A 21,950-nucleotide genomic window follows, 5' to 3' on the forward strand; every position below is an offset into this window, starting at 1 on the left:
ATTAGGCCACAAAACAAGTCTCAATAAATTTAAGAAGTTTGAAATAATATCAACCATCTTTTCTGACCACAATAGTATGAAACTAGAAATCAACTACAGGAAGGAGATCAGAAAAGCCATAAACATGTGGAGATTAAACAAAATGCTACTAACAACAATTGGGTCAATGAAGAAATCAAAGGAGAAATAAGAAAAACACCAGAGACAAATGAAAGCAAAAATACGACATGCCAAAATTTATGGGATACAGCAAAAGTGGTTCTAAGTGGGAAGTTTACAGCAATACAGGCCTACATCAACAAACAAGAAAAATCTCAAATAAATAATCTACCAGTGCACCTAAAGGAGCTAGAAAAAGAAGAACAAACAAAGCCCCAAATCAGAAGAAGGAAGGAAATAATAAAAATCAGAGCAGAAATAAATGAAATAGAAACTAAAAAGCAACAGAAAAAGTCAATGAAATGAAGAGCTGGTTCTTTGAAAAGATAAACAAAATAGGCAAACCTTTAGCTAGACTTACCAAGAAAAAAGAGAAAAGGCTCAAATAAATAAAATCAGAAATGAAAGAGGAGAAATTACAATGGACAGTTCAGAAATACATAAGATTATAAGAAACTACTATGAAAAGCTATATGCCAACAAATTGGATAATCGAGAGGAAATGGATAAATTCTTAGACTCACACAACCTTCCAAAATCGAATCAAGAAGAAATAGAGACTTTGAATAGACCAATCACCAGTAAGGAGATTGAAAGAGTAATCAAAAACCTCCCCCAAAACATATCCAGGACAGATGGCCTCTCTGGTGAATTCTACCAAACATTCAAAGAAGACTTAATACTTATTCTTCTCAAACTCTTCCAAAAGATTGAAGAGAACAGGAAGCTTCCTAACTCATTCTACAAGGCTAGCCTTACCCTGATACCAAAACCAGTCAAGGACAACACAAAATAAGGAAATTACAGGCTATTATCACTGATGAACATCGATGCAACAGTCCTCAGCAAAATACTAGCAAATCAAATACAACAATACATTAAAAAGATCATACACTATGATCAAGTGGGATTTATTTCAGGGATGCAGGGATGGTTCAACATCTGCAAATCAATCAATATGATGCACCATGTTAACAAAATGAAGAATAAAAATCACATGATCATCTCAGTAGATGCAGAGAAAGCATTTGACAAGATACAGCATCCATTTATGATAAAAACTCTGAATAAAATAAGTATAGAAGGAAAGTACCTCAACATAATAAAGAAGACATATGACAAACCCACAGCTAATATCATTCTCAATGGAGAACAACTGAAACCTATCCCTCTAAGAAGAGGAACCATACAAAGATGCCCACTTTCACCACGCTTATTCAATATAGTATTGGAAGTCCTAGACAGAGCAATCAGGCAAGAAAAATAAATGAAAGGGATCCAAATTGGAAAGGAAGAAGTGAAACTGTCACTATTTGAAGATGACGTGATTTTATATATAAAAAACCCTAAAGAATCCACAAAAAACTTTTAGAAATAATAAATGTATATGGTAAAGTTGCAGGATACAAAATAAACAGACAAATATCAGTTGCGTTTCTTTACACTAACAACAAAAGAGCAGAAAGAGAAATTAAGAATACAATCCTATTTATAACTGCAACAAAAAGAATAAAATACTTAGGAATAAATTTAACCAAAGAGGTGAAAGACCTGTACACTGAAAACTAAAAAAACATCGTTGAAAGAAATTGAAAAAGACATAAAGAAATGGAAAGATATTCTGTGCTCTTGGCTTGGAAGAATTAACATAGTCAAAATGTCCATACTTCCTAAAGCAATCTACAGATTCAATGCAGTCTCTATCAAAGTTCCAATGACATTCTTCACAGAAATAGAAGAAAGAATCTTAAATTTATATGGAACAACAAAAAACTTCGAATATCTAAAGGAATCCTGAGAAAAAAGAACAAAACTGGAGGTATCACACTCCGTGATTTCAAAATACACTACAAAGCTATAGTAATCAAAACAGCATGGTACTGGCACAAAAACAGATACGCAGATCAATGGAACAGAATCAAGAGCCCAGAAATAAACCCACACATCTATGATCAGCTAATTTTCAAAAAGGGAGCCAAGAACATACAACGGAGAAAGGAAAGTCTCTTCCATAAAAACCACATAAATGGTGTTGGGAAAATTGGACGGCTACATGTGAAAGTATGAAAGTAGACCATTGTCTTACACCAGACACAAAAACCAACGCAACATGGATTAAAGACTTGAATGTAAGACCTGAAACCATAAAAATTCTAGAAGAAAACATATGCAGTACACTCTTCAACATCAGTCTTAGCAGCATATTTTCAAGTACCATGTCTGACCAGGCAAGGGAAACAATTGAAAAAATAAACAAATGGGACTACAGAAAACTAAAAAGCTTCTGCACAACAAAGGAGACCATTACAAAAATGAAAAGACAATCTAACAATTGGGAGACGATATTTGTAAACCATATATATGATAAGAGGTTAACATCTAAAATATATAAAGAACTCATACATCACAACAACAAAAAACTAACAATCCAATTAAAAAATGGGTAAAAAATCTGAACAGACATTTTTCCAAAGAAGATATACAGATGGCCAACAGGCAGATGAAAAGATGTTCAACATCAGTATTAGGAAAATGCAAATCAAAACTATAATGAGTTATCACCTCACACACATCAGAATGGCTATAATTACCAAGACTAGAAATAACAAGTGTTGGAGAGGATGTGGAGAAAAGGAAACTCTCATATGCTGCTGGTGGGAGTGAAAACTGGTGCAGCCAGTATGGAAAACAGTAGGGAGAGTCCTCAAAAAATTAATAATAGAACTACCATATGACCCAGCTATTCCACTGCTGAGTATTTATCCAAAGAACATGAAAACACGAATGTGTAAAGATATACTCAGCCCTATGTTCCTTGCGGCATTATTCACAATAGCCAAGACTTGGAAGCAACCTAGGTGCCCAGCAAGGGGTGAATGCATAAAGAAGATGTGGTATATATACACAATGGAATACTACTCAGCCATAAAAAAGATGAAAACTTGCCATTTGCAACAACATGGATGGACTTTGAGGGTGTTATGCTAAGCGAAATAATTCAGAGGAAGAAAGTCAAAAAATGTATGATGTCACTCATAAATAGAAGATAAAAACAACAACAAATAAACACATAGAGACAGAGACTGGATTGGTGGTTACCAGAGGGGAAAAGGAGAGAGAGGAAGGCAAAAGGGGTGATTCACACATGTATATGGTGATGGATGGTAAGTAGTCTTTGGGTGATGAACATGATGTAATCTTCACAGAAATCAAAATATAATGATGTACACGTGAAATTTATACAATGTTATAAACCAAGGTTATATATATAAAAAATAAAATAAAAATTAACAATAAAAATAAAATAAAATAATACATACTTAAGGTTATTAAATGATAATTAATATCCTCAAACAGTCACTGAGTGATCCTTTGAAATCTTTTGAAGGTGCACAATTCTCCTCATTTGTTGATTCCCAAGGGGTGATATCTTTAATTGCCTTGGGTCGACACTGGGAAAGATACTACAGAAATTAACTATAAAAATTAAATTCTTTTTGCTGCACTAAAAAAGGAAGTACTACAATGCCTGCATGCTCATAGGCAATAGCTCTGTGCTTAATATTTTATCAAGTAAAAGAAATATCTATTTAACAACCTCAAAATGAAAACAACATAATAATAGCTATCAGTTATTGTGGCTAAGATATCACTAAGCGATTTATACAACTTTTGAGGAAAGTCTCATTACTCCCAAACTTAAAAAGGTTGAATAACCTGCCCAGGATTAGACAGCACATAAGTGGCCGATCCCGGATTCAAACCCAGATCTGTCTGATGCAGACCACATGGATTTAACAAATGCACGTAGGATGGAAGAGAACCCTAAGGGATCACCAAACTCAGTCTCTTCCTTTGGGAGGTGGTGTCAATGAGGAAAATGCTGGGCTTCCCTTTAACACAAGTTTTCAATGTAGAGGATCATTACCTTTTGGATAATATATTTTAGGCTCCATCACTCCACATGTGCACTACTATGCTAGGGAAGGCAGAAATTAGGGGATAGGGATGGTCTGAGTGGAACCTCTGGGGTCCCTGAGCAGGACGCCATGGGAGTCACCAAGGCACTCGGTGCCTGTGTTCATGGGTCAGCATCTTTCTCCACGCTAATTAGCCGATGACGCACAGACTCTGCCTAGATTAACACATATAGGTGCTCAAGGCTTCCATTCCACTCAAAAGCTCTGTTGTGTCAGAAGAGAGACAGTTTTCAATTATCCTTTTGTGAACTTAAGCCCCTTCGAAAGATCAGTTGCCTTAGCTCAGAAGTGCGATCCCAGGAACGAGCCTGTCTGGATAAGTCAGGCTGAAGGAAAATGTGAAGAACACACTGGCTTGAGGCAGCCTGTGCCAGAGGACTTCACTTAGTCTTCTCTGAAATCTTAATTGAGGCCCTTTTTATATGCCCAGAGCTCGCCAGAATCCAGCAGATAAGGAAGCAGTCATGGGGTGGGGGGAGGAGAGAAGGGTGAGCGTTGGGAGCTGGGCATGTCAACACCACTGTGCTCCACAAGCGCTAAGGGGACTATTCTCTAGGGTCCCTAGAGAAGCCAGTAATGCTATGATCATGATGTTAACAATGGCAGTGATAAAAATAGCAACTGACATTCACTCAACACCTAAATGTCAGGCAATGAAGCAGGTCCCTCAATTTCATTCTCACAACAACTGCAATAGGTAGGCATTATTATCCCTACCCTTTGCACAGTGAGTGGTGGATTTGAACTCAGTTACGTAATTCCAGAGTCCGTGCTATTTCCAAAACACCACACAGACTGACTGATTTCAGCAAGGTACCTAATCTACTTAATTTTATGATGTGCTACAGTTTTTCAACCAATCCAATCCCATCTATTGAACCAAAGCTGTTTAATGAAATATCATCTATTTAACCTAAGTTATTTAACTTTTTCATGCCCAAGTTTCCCTATATGTAAAATGGAGAAATAATAGTACCTACCTCATAGTATCATTATGAACATTAAAAGAGTTAATATTTATAATACTCAGAGGATTGACTAGCACATACATAAAGGTTATGTAAGTGGTTGTTATATAAAATTTTCTCTAAATAAAGCTTGCCCCTACAGCAGCTGAGACAATGGCCATCTCTATCCAAAGGAAAATATGAGCTCAGAGAATCTGGGGTGGGGGAAGACACGGCAGACAGAAAACCAAGAAGGTTCTTTCTGTGCTTAAAGGTGCTAAGAGGCAGGGTGCAGGCCTCCAGCTTGAAGTCAAAGATCTCATGTCAACAAGTACTGAGCTGAAAGCTGAGCCCATGAGTTCTCCTTTCTTCTCCATCAGGAAAACTGATAGTGAAATTGGAAATTGTAGAATAAACACTGCCAAGAGGGAACTGAATCACGAGAGCATCACACATAATTGTTATGAAGACCCTGGGTTAATGAAACACTCATTCTTGTGCAGGTTGAGAAGGATCAGAGAGAAAGCTCAGCCAGACCAAGAACCAAGAAGACGAATGGTGACAGGAACGGGGACTGGGACATGGATGCCTCTGGGAACTCCTGGCTAAGCCTTCACCACTTCCTTGGTGGGGAGGGATTAGACGTTAACATCTGAATCCAAATGTACATTATTCTATATTTGTTGAACACAATGATGTTTATGTGAATGTTAACAATCATATATGGTTTAGTCCATGGCATGGCTTCAGCCATTCCCAATTAATCCTCTTGTTTCTGTGTTATCAAGTGAAAGAGAACCTTCAGCTAATGTGTTCTTTTTGTTTGGTTTTTTTTTTTTTTTTTTTGGTGAGGAAGATTGGCCCTAAGCTAACATCTGTGCCAATCCTCCTCTATTTTGCATGTGGGACTCCACCACAGCATGGCTTGATGAGCAGTGTGCAGGTCCATGTCCAGGATATGAACCCGCAAACCCTGGGCCACCAAAACAGAGCACATGAACTTAACCACTATACCACCGGGACTGCCCCTCCAGCTAATGTTAAAAGTGGAATTCCAGGCAACACCTGCTGCTTAGACCCTAGTCCAAGACTGGGTGGAGCAGAGAAGCTGTTTCTCTGAATTAATAAAAGGCATGTTAACAAAGTCTGTTAGCTCTGGATGTAACACTTCAACAAAGATGTTTAAAAACAGTAAAGGACTATGGAGAGGTGAAGCATTATTATTATGGAGATTATCTTTGGTATGGCCTCTTCATGTCCTTGGTATAGAACGGCTGGTAATGGGAGGCAAACCAGAGAGACGGGCATATTCTATCCCCAGAGAGTCATCAAATATCTGAGGCACAGATGCTTTTTACATTTTTGGCTTTCTTTTTTCTCAAATGATGACAAACTGTTGAACTGCTGCCTCAATTTTAAAGGATATCTTCTGTTGATTTTCTCTCTTGATTTAAATGTATCCTCAATTAGGGGCTAAATGAAGAAAATTTTCTTTTTCTTTTTTTTTTTTTTTGAGGAAGATTAGCCCTGAGCTAACTACTCCCAGTCCTCTTTTTTTTGCTGAGGAAGCCTGGACCTGAGCTAACATCGTGCCCATCTTCCTCTACTTTATATGTGGGACGCCTACCACAGCATGGCGTGCCAAGTGGTGCCATGTCCGCACCCGGGATCCGGGCCGGCGAACCCCGGGCCGCCGAGAAGCGGAACCTGCGAACATAACCGCTGTGCCACTGGGCCAACCCCTGAAGAAAAATTTCTATGAAAGCAGTTTGTTTTCTATTTGATAGCCTCCTTTATTTCACTACCCGACCAAAAGATAAAATTTCCCCTTTTATTTGTCTTGTTCTCCTAAAACCTTAAAGCACATTAGTGGCATATCTAATATAGAAGCTTCTTATATTTTCAGGAGTTATTTTCATCTTAATGTCAGTAGGATGAATCAAGCACGGATGTGGTTGGTGGGTATGTACTGGTTAATTATATGCTAAAAAGCTGATGCTGGGAAAATGCCTAATGGCCTCAAGATGGAATACAAAAATTTAAATATCAGAGTCTAAAATGGTTAGAAATTAGGCATGTTTTCCTACTATGTCAATGAGCAAAGTTGATGATGATGACATCTGCTAGACTGGCTTCTGTTAAAAAAAAAAAAGTGGTGCTAAAGAATCCATGATTCCTTAAACTCCGCATTGCTCCAAGGCCAGAAAGTGTGGCCTTCTTGGTGGGGTTCCTTGGTCCACAGGCCTGCAGTCAATGAACAGGAATGGTGCTTCTAGCCTGTGTGATATTTTGTCAGCTGTTAAAATCTACAGATACTTCAAACTGTGCATGGTGGCAGACACTGATGGTTGCCATCACATACATTCCCTCTTCATCCCAGCCAACATCCTAGCTAAAGTGTCCCAATTATGTTCAGGATGGAAATGTGCTGAAATCCAGGTGATGGGCCATGATTGGTCTAAGCTGGGAGTTGGCAAACTTCTTCCGAAAATGGTCAGATGGCACATATTTTCAGGTCTGTGGGCTATAGAGTCTCTATTGTAACTATTCAAATCTGCTGTTGTAGTTGAATGCAGCAATAGATAATATGTAAATGCACGGACGTGGCTGTGTTCCAGTAAAACTTTTTTATTATACAGGTGACAGGCCAGATTTGATCTGTGGGCCATAGGTTGTCAACTCCTTTAACAGTTGGAAAATCAACATTTTTCATTTTTCTCCTTGAACAGATATTTCTATCCTCTTCTACTTATCTTATAGGACTTTATTTCAATGTTAGATATTTTTAAGTCTTTTATTTATCACCCTTTTATCATTCTTTGTCACAGAAACATATGTAACAAATTGAATTTAATAATTTTTTTGAGACATGAGGCATAACGTATCAAAATATCTATCTTGGGTTGAGTTATCAAGTCTGATTATTAAGACACAATTGATCAAGAATATAAATGTATTAAAATTCTTAGAAATAGTGACAAAACCTAAACATATACATTTATTGGAAATACATCTTGCAATGAGATGACCTTTTTATTGGCTCCTTTATGCATAGATGAAAACTATTTATTACTTGAATGAGATAGTGTTCAGCACTAGTTTTATCCCTTTTTTAAAAAAAAATGTAATCCCTGAGAAAACTTGTTCCTATAGATGGGAACAGAAGCAGATTTTTTTTTTTTTTATAGCAATGTCCTTCAACTTTGAACACCATCTGAGTAATATACCAAAATCACATAGCAATCTATGTTCCAACATTACAATATTATTTTTAGCAGCCATTTAGGTCCTCTTTCTATTTGGTTGAAATAAGGAATCAGAAATCCCCTGAGCTATAAAAGGAGTCATTTCCCAGTTGTTACAGCACCATAATATGTTTGCACTACTCCTGGCCTTTATACATTGCCTACATCCTCACCCCACTTCATTCCTAAAGGTTTACCCTTCCCTTTGCAGCACACATTTAATTAATGCTGTAGCTGAAGCCCTTTCTGTTTGCTATGCACCAGGGATTTTAGAAAATTGGAAACTCAGGAACTCTTTTTCTTGCAGGTTATACTTAATTATTGGCTAGGCGTGCCAATTTCAAGACACTGCATTTAAGTGCAAAAGATCAGAAAACACATAAGAAACCACAATATCCCCTTCTTAGTCCCATATCAGGATGGTCACCTACCTCTCCACTATCTTGGCCTAAAATTTCTACCTTTCAGCTCTGATTCCATAATCTCTCCTGTATCAGTTATGGCTCTTTAGTTCTGTTTTAAGCAGTAGAAACGAACTCTGGCTAACTTCTGTGAAAAGGTAATTTAATGGAAAGACCTGGTGGCTTAAAGAATTGAGGGAAAATCTGAATATCCAAGACTTAGGCAGCAGAACCAGGGACCTCAGTAATGAGAATGCTACCCATGGTCAACGTTTTGTCACCCATCTCAGGATGACTCAGTTCTAACTGTCCTCCCCTGATGTGTCACTCCACCCAAGATTCAGATCCCCAGAGAGGATCAGATTGGCATTGGTTGGGTCAGGGGCCCACCTGCTGACTGGGGCAGTCCATCCTCCAATGTTTCAATCGCCTAAGTTTTCCTTTCTCCCTGCTTTGCCCAAGTTAATGTCTGCTTTACTATTGTAAACTGAATTTCCCCAAGTGCCACCAGCCCATGGGAAAATACATATAGAAAGTAATCTTAATAACAGTCCCAATGTTACCAGTTCTGTGTCTCTGTCTGGACAAAGCAGGACACCAGTCTCCATCCCCAGTGTGTCTCCTAGTTCTTTCTTGAAGTTCTGAGGAAGTCTCATGGGAAGCCACTGATGGTGCTTCCCCTTTCCAGCCCCTAAAACGTCCAGTTGTAGAGAAACCACTGGGTTGGGGGTTTCTTCCCTCCCTTGTTACTAGGCCCTGCTCTCCTGTGCAAATGCCAAATTGCTGCCTAGCTTCCCTCAGGGCTACCAGGGCCAATAGTCTTCCCTGTGCTTGAAATTCTGTCCTCACAGGAGAGTGCCTCTCTCTCTCAGGTCATATCATACATTGTACCCTAGGCTGCAGAGCAATACTGCTGGGTCCACGTTCCAAGGCGAAAACAGCTTCTTTAGTTTTTACCTGCCGCTCCCTCTCTCCAGGGCCAGGCAGGAGAACACACACCATGCGGTCTCCTATTTCACTTCTCTCCTTCTCTCTACCTCCCATCTCCTGTTGTCCTACATTCCTTGAAGGCTCCTGTATAAGTCAGGGTTCTCCAGAGAAACAGAACGAATAGGATCTATATCTATATATACAGATATATATAGAGAGAGAGAGACAGAGAGAGATTTTAAGGGATTGGCTCACACGATTGCAGAGGCTGGCAAGATCAGTGTCTTCATGGTGGGCCAGCAGGCTGGAGACCCAGGGAAGAGTTGATATTGCAGTTAGAGTCCAAAGGCAGTCTGCTGGCAGAATTCTCTCTTCCTTGGAGAATCTTAAGATCTTCAAATGATTGGATGAGGCACATCCTCATTATGGAGTAATCTGCTTTACTCAAAGTCTACTAATTTAAATGTTAATCTTACCTAAAAAATATCTTCACAGCAACATCTAGACTAGTGTTTGATCAAATATCTGGGTAGCATGGCCTAGTCAAGCTGACACATAAAATCAACCACGACAGCCTCTTATGCAAACAAACTCACCTTACTAAAAACCTATGGTTGTCAGCCTAAAAAATGTATCCCAAATGTTCAGATATTGTGAATATTACAGACTTAATCAGAAGCCTGTCAAACTTTGTAAGTCAAGGTAAAGCTTTCTTCTTCTCTCTTTTTAAACCTATTAAAAGATGCGCTGAGAGGCCAATGGTTTACCAAAATATCTCAAAGATTTAATTCATGCTCCCAATGTGCAATGTCATGCAATGTCACAGTCTGTACTTTCCCTAAAAACTCAGACTTCTAGGGATCTACGAATTCAATCATTCAAGGATACGGCACCCACTCATCCCCCGCGGTCCAGACGGGACAAATGTCAGAGCTGAAAGGCCTCAGGCAAGATGGACTGTGAGGGGCCCAGAGTGCCAAAGGGAGGGGTGAGCCAATGTTCAATGGGGCAGCATTGGCTGTGAGGCCACTATACTGTGTCGTTCTTCCCTGAGGATGTTCATTCCCTGTCCAAGTCTGTTTGCACTGCTATAGCTGCACAGGAAACGCAAGTGTGCAGCTAACCGCCTGCAGACACAGTGCCTTCAAGACAAACAAAAACCTCCACCATCCTTTTGATATGGGGAGGGAGCACAGGCTGTCCACCGCTCGAAAGACTTAAAAATAGGTTCCAGGTGGCTGGCTGAGTGAAGAGGCCTGCAGGGAAGCTGGAGGTAAGGGGCCTAGAGGCCCAGGTTGTATTCCTGGGGAGACTGTAAAGAGACTCCTCAACTTGAGACCGACAAGGTGAGCAAGGCTAGCCACACAGTCATTACACGTTTCAGACTTCCCTGGCTCAAAAATGGGGCTAATCTCCTGCCCCTCAAAGACTTGTTATAAGGATTAGACAAAATAACTCATCTGGAAAGGTAAATTCAACCTCATGCTCATAGCAGGCACTCTTGATATATTTATTTGTTATTTAATATACTGATAGTAAACAGTGAACAGAAAATAGATGCTTAGCTTTCACTGGGGGCAATTCAAATTTTGAAGAATTCCCACCTGCCTCATGATTCAGGTCACTCTGACAATGATTAGCCTGAGTACTGCAGTCACAGTCTCTATGGAGATTTAGTAGAGACAGGCTGGTATCTATAACCTAAATTGACCATTAATCAGGACCGCAAAATACAAGTCCCCTTGGATGGCTCCATGTTCCCTGGGAAGCTGGGTGGTTTAAGGCCTGTGATGTAAGGCATGGGGGCTGTGGAGGGAAGAGCAGCAATAAGGTGATGGGGGGAGAGGATTCTGGAATGGGGAGGAGAGAAAGGAGCAAGTCCTAGATTTCTCTATGTTTGTTTAATTTATAACTGGTTATAAAAGCACACACACAAAATGCGGAAAACTTGGAAACTAAGTAGAAAATAGAGGTAAGAGAAAAATTATCCATAAGCCTGCCTCCCACAGAACAATTACTGTTACAGGAATTGATTGTGTATTTCCTTTCAGTCTTCATTCTTTTATTCTTTACTAAATAGTAATTACACCATATGTAAATTTTGCATTGCAATTTTTAATCTAACATTTTAATATAAGAATTTACCCATGCTAATACAATATACACATTATTTTAAGGGTCTCATCATATTCTGTCAAGTTGAATGTGCCCTAATTGACTTCCAATATTCTATTGTTGGGCATTTAGATTATTTCTGTTTTTTGTATTGCAAATAATTCAGTACAATTAATTTTTGGACAGCATTTAAAAAATATTCTGTTTTCTGTTTAGGTATAGGTCTTCAAAAATGAAAGTCCTGGGTACAAAGGCTTTGACATGCTAAAGGCTCTTGATACATGTTCATGAAAGGTTATGCCCATTAGACTTCTCCGGCAATGGATGAAAGCCTTTTTCAATCTACCCTTGCCAACACTGAGCAGAATGATGAAAAAAAATCCCTAATTTAATGTGGAAAAAAAAGCTACTTGAAGCATAAATCTCTATTCCCCTGCTTTCCAGTGAGGTTCAATACTTCCGTATATATTTGTTAAACTGTGAATGTCCTTATCCCATGATAATATTTTAATATTATCTCTTCTTTAAGGATATTGCAAACCCATTAGGGTATCTCTAAAACATACTTAGAAGTTTATAACAAAAGGGCAGTATGCTAATTTATGAATCATGTGGGCTGTGTGAATACCAAGCAATATAGGATCAGGTAGAAGTAAATGATATTCAACTCCAAGCGAAAAGAAATGAAGCCTTAAGTTGTCTCAGAAAAACCAAAGCAAATGCCACAGGCATAATGAGGAAATATGTTTTGATTTCAGTTCCAAGGATAATTTTTTTCTCTCATTCCCTGAAAACAATCTCCCAAATTGGTCTGAGTTAAAGGTAATAGCACAAAATGACAAAAACCAGAAAGAACAATTTTTATAATGAAGCAAAGAACTAGGAAGCCAGTTTGTTGCCAAGGAAAGTAGAACGTCATTCTTGAATCAACTAGACTCCAAAACTAATCATCTGATCATAACTATGACGACAGTGAAGAGGAAATTTTCACTTAAAATTAATATGCTTTTACTGTAAGAAATAACCAAACAGAACACTGACACAGGTAGACTCTTTTTCATTGAGATGAAAAAGAAGAAAGCTGAGGTTACAGATGACCACCATTTTTACAGTGACTAGACACTATCTGGATCCTCCCGGATGAACCCTTTATATCCAATCTGAATCACTCATTTAGATCTACACCATAGACAGGCCCAGGTGCTTGATACAGTCGTTGACTTCTGATGCAATCTGTTAATAGTTTTGTATGAATGTCTACCCTCAACTCCTAGCTCCTTAATCTTTGGTGGGCAAGAATTTTTATTATTATAATTATTCATGACTCCACAGTATCTCAAAAAACATATGCATATGGTAGCCACTGGATGAACAGGTAGAAATTAAACCAATGCAGCAAAAATGGGATTAATTTACATAGGAAAGGAAAAGTACATTGTAGGCAGTGGGGAGTGAAATATGGTGTCTGAAAGTGGCCTCAGGAAAGTGCTCATCTCCGCAGCTTTGCAGAGCTGCTATCAACTATTTTATTGAGATTTCACACATAACATACAATGTATCCTTCATGGAATCTGACATATACAGTGCTTTCAAATCCAACTGCTTGGACATGAATATGCTAGAAGAATGTCCCAAAGACGATTATGTAAAGTAAATCACTTCTACACCAAGAGGTGAATTTCAGATTGCATGAGGGGCAGAGAAGCCGACGGACAAAACAGATGGCAGCACAGTGTCCCACAATGCCACCCCCCAGCATGACACTGCTTTTGCCAGAAGAAATCTGTACTTAAAGTCTAAACAATCTATTATAAACTATTTTTTTTTGTTTCAAGAAATTGGGTAGATTTTAAAAGCTGTTGTTTATCTGGAATTTACCATACTTGATTCAAGTCAAAATATTCCTTAAATGTTTCACATGATGAATTTGGCTGTGTCTGTTGTGTAATGCTGAGGGGTTATACAGCTTGTTGCTACATAAACAAAATAAACTCTTCTGAAGCATCCTTCAAAATGTGAAAGATTGGCAGCCCATGGGCCACACATCTGAGGTCCTCTGACCTGGACATACTTCTCTATTGAATTGGGCTTTCAAGCATTTTCAAGAAGCAAAAACCTGCCGAATGTATCATGGATTTCTTTCCTGGACAGGTTCCTCTGATGGACTTGAGTAAAATGGAAAAATGGAATGAGCTCAACTTTTCCATCTCTTTTGATTTCAGACAATAATAATCCCAAGGCTCCTGAAGCTGTCCCCACAAAACATCATAAAAGATTAAAACAATGAAGTTCCCAACTTCTCCTCAGCATCCTCTTTCTGCCAAGTTTGATTAAACAAGTTTGGATGTGTTCTACCTGTGCTAGACACACTGAATGCAGAGGACTCCTCAGTAATCCTCCCTTTTCTTAAAAAAAATATGGAACAAATGTGCATTCGTTTTTTGGATGTCTTTACTTCTACGAAGGATCCTTTATTTTCTGATACCTTACTTCTGAGACTCAGGGAGTGGTCATGTAACATTGACACAGAAATGATGCAAGATTAAGTTAAATGGGATTACCTAAGCCTCCCGCCTCCTCATTGAGTGGCTAGAAATGTGAAATGGAAATTTAAAATGTAGCCTTAGGAACTATTTGCTGCCGTTTTTATAACTTATTTCTCAATATCTGGCTCTTCCTTGAGACAATCTGGAATTCCAGGATGGGAAATGGAAGACTGGTTTTTGAAGCAAGGTTCTTTCATTTATAACTGACATGATCCTGAAGTGGTGTAGTCATCACTTACCATTACTGCTATTTGAAGAAAGCAATGAGTCATTTAACCGTAACTGATAATGGACCCACACACACAACTCAAGGTGGATGTGGGGTCAAGAGGCTGCAACTGCATACTTTATTGCTGTTCAATAAATTTGGAGATTTCTCTGATCCATGGATAAGAGGAATAGAGAAAAATCTAAAGAAACAAGATTGTGTAGGTACTAATTTTCCTTCTGTGTGTGGGTGAATATATTGAAGGACAATAAAGAACAGGATATTTTAATAGGGTTTGAAATTTCAATGATTTCACAACCCCTTGAGGATCAAACCCAAATTCTTCATATAAACTGACCCAAGTCCACATGCCACTGCAAGAGTGGTCTGTTCCAGGTCCTCCATACGCCTTGGGGGAATCTGTCTTTTTTGCTCATGGCACACCTTGTCCAAGAATGCCCTGTGATTCCTCCTCTCTATCTGAGTTCCATCTGGGGTCCCCTCCTCTTTCTTAAAACCTCTTTCGGACATCCCAACACTCTCTGGATTCTTTTCTCTCTAAAATCTCTGAAGCCTCATTGTGCCATGCGTTCGGCTGCTATTTAGCATTGTGCTGTTCTATTATTCAGCCCGGAGAGATCTGTGTGCCTTCTACATGCCAGGCTCTGGCTGCAAACGGAATTGAAGAAGACAGGGAGAGTCTTTGTCCTCGAGACATTCACCATGAGTTGGTAATAAGCACCAGTGCAGCACAGTGGGGTTGGGGCAGATATTTGAGTCCAGCGCTGTGTAAGACTCACCCAACTTTCTGGGTGCAGAATCATGACGTTCCGCCATACCACCCTCTTCTACTCTTTATTGTTGTCACCTCTTGGCCTTTTAGTTCCTCCTCTTCACTCAAGAAAATTTTGTTACCTGGTTCAGTCCTTGTCTCCATACTGCTACCATCGACCTGATCACTTCAGAATCCATGTGCACAGGCCTTTAGGCTCCCAGGCTTCCTCGTCAACACCCCGGCCTCCTATTCCCATGTTTACCACCCAACTGATCCACTTTGGAAATCACTAATTCAAACATCTTTTTTGCTACACAAAATTTTCTTTGTTAAGTACCCCCAAGGTGACAGTTATTCAACTTTACCAGATACTTCTAGTTGACTAACTCCTCCATTTTCTTCCCATCCTTCTACAGCTCCCTTCTGTCTTTCCTTCTTTCACTATCTGGATTAGAGTCTATCACTTTAATTTTTGTATTTTAAATATCTTAAACTCCATCACCCTCGGATCTGTCCCAAACCCCGAAAAAACCCTCAACCCAGGAAGAAACCGACCATCTACTTTCCTCATGTCTGCATATTGGAAATTGGGTGTGGTTGGAACAAAACACACAATGGGAATATCGGAAGCATACAAATTGATGATTGATTAGTGATCAGCACCCAGCTCAAAAGCCTGGAACTGCAACTTCAGTAATGTCTATTTCAAATCTACTCTAATTTCTTCCAACATCCAATTCTCTTGTTATTAGCACTTGACCTTAACCCAACTTCACTGAGAAAGGGAAGGCATGAGATGAACCTTTCTGCATCATTTACTCCCAAGCATATGCTCACCTACAATTAAAATCTCCTCTTCCCTTTGTTACCACAGGGCTTTTCCTCCTCCTACCAAGCTGCTATGTGGAGACTTGGATGGGTTCCTTGCTCTGAAAGTCAGACACAGAACCTGGCCAGCACCCCGCCCTGGACAAGGGGTTCTCAAAAAACCACTTTTGTTTCAGTTGGTGTCACTGGGCTACTTTGTTCTTTATGGCCCAGAGACTGATTCCTTGGAGACCCCTAGGGAGCTTAGTAGTTGTCCCCATTTACTAGTTTTATGGGAAAATGCTGGGACTTGATGTGTTAAGGGATACAAGTGAATAAACAAGGCAGGAGGAAGAGAGAGGAGGAGAGAAGGAAAAGATGAGGGAGACAGGAGCTCCTGAGTGGGTGCTCTCAGGGACCAGCCAGTCTCCATCTTGCCCACCGTAACAGAGGCATTACAGAAGGATGCAATGAATACGAATGTGCTATGCAGATGCTAGGACCAGCAAAGATTTGAGAATTACAGGAACAGAAACCAGACACTGGCTTATCAACCCATTAGTTTCCAAACACTCAATGTGTCAAAGAAACGCTCTGCCAGTCACTGAGGGAGAATATAAACATGAGTCTCTGTGAAACTCCATGCTAGCCATTTCCTTCACATGGAGATCACCATCCCCCCTTTCACATTATTAATTCTTCTTTATCTTTTACCATCCTGCTTTTATTTCTTGTCCTCTGTGAAGCTTTCTCCAAACCCTAGAGCTAGTGACTCCTTGCTCTGTGTCCCCACAGCCAATGGGCAAATTGGTCAGGCTTATATCGCCATATAGTGGGATCAACATTCATGTATTCCATCGTCCCCCTACGCAATCTGCCAAATTCACCATCATGTCTCCTGCACCTAGCATAATTCCGACGAATGAATGAATGAAAGGATGAGAACAGAGGAGAAATGAATCCTGGCCCCCATCCTCTCTGTGAAGGTCACAAGGCATCCCTAACAGCACCTCACCTCATCAATCTCTCCACTGCAGTCAGCACTCCGTGCTGATCCATCAATCACTGCTGATCCTACCTGGTTGAAGGAAGATGGGTGCCACCGGCTGAGACCCCAGGAGTACACTTGGCCCCTCACCTCGCTTGCTGGCAGACGCAGCAGATCCACACCTTCTCATGCTTCTGGTAGGAGCAGCAGCTCTTGCAGACGTTGAACTTGCAGTCCCCACACCGGCGCTTTGTGTTGACGAGGAAGGTGAAGGGTGAGCAGCAGCGCATGCAGCAGTGCTCCACGAACTTCTGGTGCTTCGAGAGGATGCTGCATTTGCTGCCCTCCTCATCCAGCTTCTGCTTCATCTCGCTGGGAAACCGGGTGGGGAAAAGGGTGAGGAGAAGAGAAAAAGCACATCAGGTCCGGGGCTCTTTCCCGAAAGCACCCCACCCTGGCCCTCCCACAGGCCAGACTACCATGTGGGATCTTCCTGTAAAACGATGAAACTCAGAAAGATCAATTGCTTGACATACTATCCAGAGAGGAACCCTAATAGTGGATTAATTTTGTGTACTTCTGTACATCATATTTTCTATGAGAAAACATGAAAACCTTATTACTTATATTCAGACACTAGATTGAGATATGAATTATAATAAAACTAAGCACATCCTTGAAAAAGAAAACCTTTAACTTAATTAGTGCCCTTGGAAAGGAGCAGGAGATCATTTCTGTTAGAACTTGAATCCTCACAACAGCCCTGCTGGGAACATGATAAATGCAGTCCTGGCCCTATTTAACATCCTTGGAAACTGAAGCATCCAGAGATTTTAAAAGCTTTCAAATCAATGTAAGTCAATAAGGATTCTCTGGGTTATGGGCAAATCCTAAGCACCGGTGATTCAGAGTTGAATAAAAGACAAGCTCCTTCTTCCAAAGAGCTCATGGTCATAGTGGGCACACGGCCAGTCATATTAATGCAAAACACAACGCCCCACACACTTCTCTCTACACTCAGGGAGAAGGAAGGGAGAAGCGCTGAGAGGTCAAACAGACTGAGTTACCCAGGAAAAAACTGACTGCAAGTGACCAAGGTACTCTGACTCCGTAAGTTTAAGTTGCTTTTCCTGCTACAAAAATGGATGCCCACAAACAGTAACAGAAAAACAATTTATTTAATAATCTAAAATAATTTATTTTTCTGTATCCAGTTTGTGATTGTGTAACTCATCCCAGATAAATCTATGATGTATGTGACAAATATTTTCTCCCATTCTGCACTTGTCTTTTCAACTTTGCTTACGTTGTCTTTCATCATTTAGAAGTATTTAATTTTTCTGTAGTTAAATCTGTCAGTCTTTCCTTTTATGGCTTCTGAGTTTTATATCTTGCTTAAGAAGGCACCCACTACCCCAATCCATTTTTATACATTCTCAATTAGCCCCTGCAGTGAGTTGAATGGTCGCCCCCAAAAAGGTATGTCCACGTCCTAACCCATTGTAACCTGAAATGTTAACTTATTTGGAAAAAAGGTCTTTGGAGATATAATTAAATTAAAGATCTCGAGATGAGAGCATCCTGGATTACCCTGTGGGCCCTAAATCCAATGACAAGTGTCCTTGTAAGAGAGACACAGCAGCAGAGAAGACAATGTGAAGATGGAGTTTAAGTCCTCAGCCGTCTCTGCCTCCGGGATTCCTCCTGTGGCCCTGTCACTGGCCATATTGCTGTCCCATCTCTGCCCATCTAGGCTCCCTCCTAACTCCTCTCTTTCTTTCCAGGGTCCTCCATGGCCTACCTGACCAGAGGAAAATTCTCAAAATCCCTGACCTAAATGGTAAACAATGGCTGAATACATAGGAGTCACCCTTGCTTGACACATTAGGCATGGGAGCAAATTAATCAGGACATACGCAAGCAAAAAGGAAAAATACTAGAATTACCTGCATTCTTCTACTCAGAGCTATTTAGGAATCCATCCTCTCTCTCCCTCCCCTGCCCTCATATTTTAAAATGGGATGATTTTGAAGCCGAGAAAATTGTCTATCTTTGTTCAGATTTTCAAATTTGTTTGCATAAAGTGGTTCACAGATTTTTCTCATGATTTTAAGACCTCTGCTGTATTTGTAATTATGTCCCTCTTTTCTTTCCGAATATTGCTTATTTGAGCCTAAGCTTTTTCACCCCTTGATCAGTAAGCTCTGATGTTTATTTATGTCGTTAATTTTAAGGAAGAACTAGTATTCAGTTAGCTTGATTGTCTACATTGTTTTTTCATTTTCCATTGCAACAAAGTCCCGTCTTATCTTTCTTACTTCTCCATTCTACTGGTTTTGAGTTTGCTCTATTATTTTTTAGAACTTTTAAATAAATTTTTAAAAAGTAAAGCTCACTTGGGGCTGGCCCCGTGGCCGAGTGGTTAAGTTCGCGCGCTCCGCTGCAGGCGGCCCAGTGTTTCGTTGGTTCGAATCCTGGGCGCAGACATGGCACTGCTCATCAAACCACGCTGAGGCAGCGTCCCACATGCCACAACTAGAAGGACCCACAACGAAGAATATACAACTATGTACTGGGGGGCTTTGGGGAGAAAAAGGAAAAAAATAAAATCTTTAAAAAAAAAAAGTAAAGCTCACTTACTTTTAACATTTATTCTTTTCTAATTTATGCATTTAAGGCTAAAAAACTCTAAACATATCACTTTAGCTGCACCCCACAGGTTTCGATCAGAGCATTTTTACTGTCATTGAGTCTTACTATTTTATAATTCTCAGGTTTAAAATTTCCAAATATATGGCTTTTGTTAGTGATTTTTACTTTATTTTTTAAACATTTTGATCAGAGAAGAGAGTCTAGAAGACATTAATTCTGGTACTTGTTGAGACTTGCATTATAACCTAGTAGATGATCAATTTTTGTAAAGTCCATGTGTGTTTGAAAAGATACTGAGAACAAGACATTAAATTCTCCCATTTTAATTGTGGATTTACCAATTTCTCTTCAATTCTAATTTTTACTGCATATTTTTTAAGACTATAATATTAGGCGCATCAAGGTTTATAAGTGTTACACATTTAATGAAATATTTCTTTTGTGATTACATACAACCCTCTTTATCCCTTTTGCTTTTTGTCTTAAAGTCTGTCTTATATATTAATAGTCTATATTAGTCTTTTTAAAATTGATACTGTACCTAGGTCTTTCTTTTTACACCTCTTCACTTTCAGCATTTGTATCATTATGTTTCAGATTGAGATCTTATAAGCAGAACGTAGCTGAATTTTCGACTTTTATCCTATATTTACATTGAGATTACTAACATATTTGGATTTATTTCTACTATGTTATTCTGTGTTTTCTATTTACCATGCTATTTCTTTGCTTCCTCTTTTTCTCCTTTCCTACTTTCTATTAGATTGATTGATTTTCTTCATTCTCTTTGTTTTGCCAACTATGATTTGAGCTTTTCTGTTCTTTTTCGCTTCTTTTAGTGGTTAATCTTAACATGTTAACATGCATATTGGGATTAATATCTAATGTTTACAGCTTTCCTTTCATCAACAACACAAGTTTTAATTCTCTCTGATGTTATGTTGTTATTGATGTTATGTTGTTATTGATGGTGTTATTGATAGTATTTTGGTTCAATCTTGGTTTGCAACTACAAAAATTATGCTTAATATTGTTTAACTGGAGTTTTAGCCAACCCACATGATGCAGACTGGGGCTTGCCCTCAGACTAAAAGCCCTGACCACAGGAAACCCATCTAGCGCCATTCTCTTCTTCCAAGTATCAATATCCATCTAGTTTCTCCTGTATTTGGTTGCAAACAGGGTGCTGTATGATAATTGGGTTTTGCATTTTGTCCAGAAAGTATATTTTTTATCTGCAGGAGGATTGGTCCACTAGGAGCTTACTCAGCCATTACCAGAAGTGGAACTCATGTACTATTTTCCTAGTTGGTATTTGTATAGATTTATCCACATTTACCAATTTCTTTGCTCATCATTGCTTCTTGCAGCTTATTCTTCATCTTATGTTAATTTTTTTTTATTACTGAAGTTCTTCTGACCATTCTTTCAGCGAGGAAACTCTAGCAGCCTTTATTTGCTGAAAATGTCTATTTCACCTTTATATTTGAATGATAGTTTAGATGGGTACAGAATCCTAAGTTGACAGTTCTTTTCCAAAAGCAGCAAATAATACTGAAAGTATTAGTCCATCTTTCTTTTTTTTCTGACGTCAAATGTTGCAAAGTGAAGTTTGTCAGGCGAATTACTCCTTTGTAGGGAATCTCATTTTTCTCACTGCTCACTTCTAAGAGTTTTTGTCTTTAAGGTTCTCTGATTTCACTATGAATTGTCCAAGTGAGGATTTGCTTATATTTATTCCACTTGGGACTCTTGGTAATTTTCTAAAACATTCATTAATTCTAAAGAATTCTCCAGCCATTATAGCTTTGAATGTTGTCCCTGCTCTGTTTTCTCTACTCTCTCCTTCTGAAATTCCAGTCATACGTCAAACCTTCCATACTCTTCACGCCTCCCAATCTTTTTTCATCTGTTTGTATTTCTGGGATACATTCTGGGCAAGTACTTCATAGCTTCTATATTAGCAATTCTTTCTTCATTTGTATTTTCTCTACTGTTTAACTGTTTTGAAATTTTACTGATTTTAATTTTCATTTCCAGAAGTTCTATTGATTTATTTGCACCTAAATCTGCCTGTCCTTTTCACTTTTGTGTCATTCCTTCCTTACAATTCCTATTCATTCTTTTATCTTTTAAATTATGTTAAACATACTTCTTTTATATCCTCTTCTTGATTCTTATCTTAAATCCTCAGGTG

At 39.2% G+C, this 21,950-nt stretch overlaps 1 protein-coding gene across 7 annotated transcripts in view; it reads right to left on the reverse strand.

Annotated features, from left to right (window-relative positions):
- MYRIP (myosin VIIA and Rab interacting protein) overlaps positions 1-21,950 on the reverse strand; it is a 347,529-nt gene that overhangs the window by 183,022 nt on the left and 142,557 nt on the right. For all 7 annotated transcript variants that reach the window (XM_070237962.1, XM_070237958.1, XM_070237959.1 and 4 more), the window contains one exon: positions 17,252-17,473. In XM_070237962.1, coding sequence (XP_070094063.1) covers positions 17,252-17,473 — 222 coding nt within the window. The remainder of the gene's footprint in view (positions 1-17,251; positions 17,474-21,950) is intronic.

Source organism: Equus caballus, chromosome 16, assembly GCF_041296265.1.
Source record: "Equus caballus isolate H_3958 breed thoroughbred chromosome 16, TB-T2T, whole genome shotgun sequence".
Classification (NCBI taxonomy): Eukaryota; Metazoa; Chordata; class Mammalia; order Perissodactyla; family Equidae; genus Equus; species Equus caballus.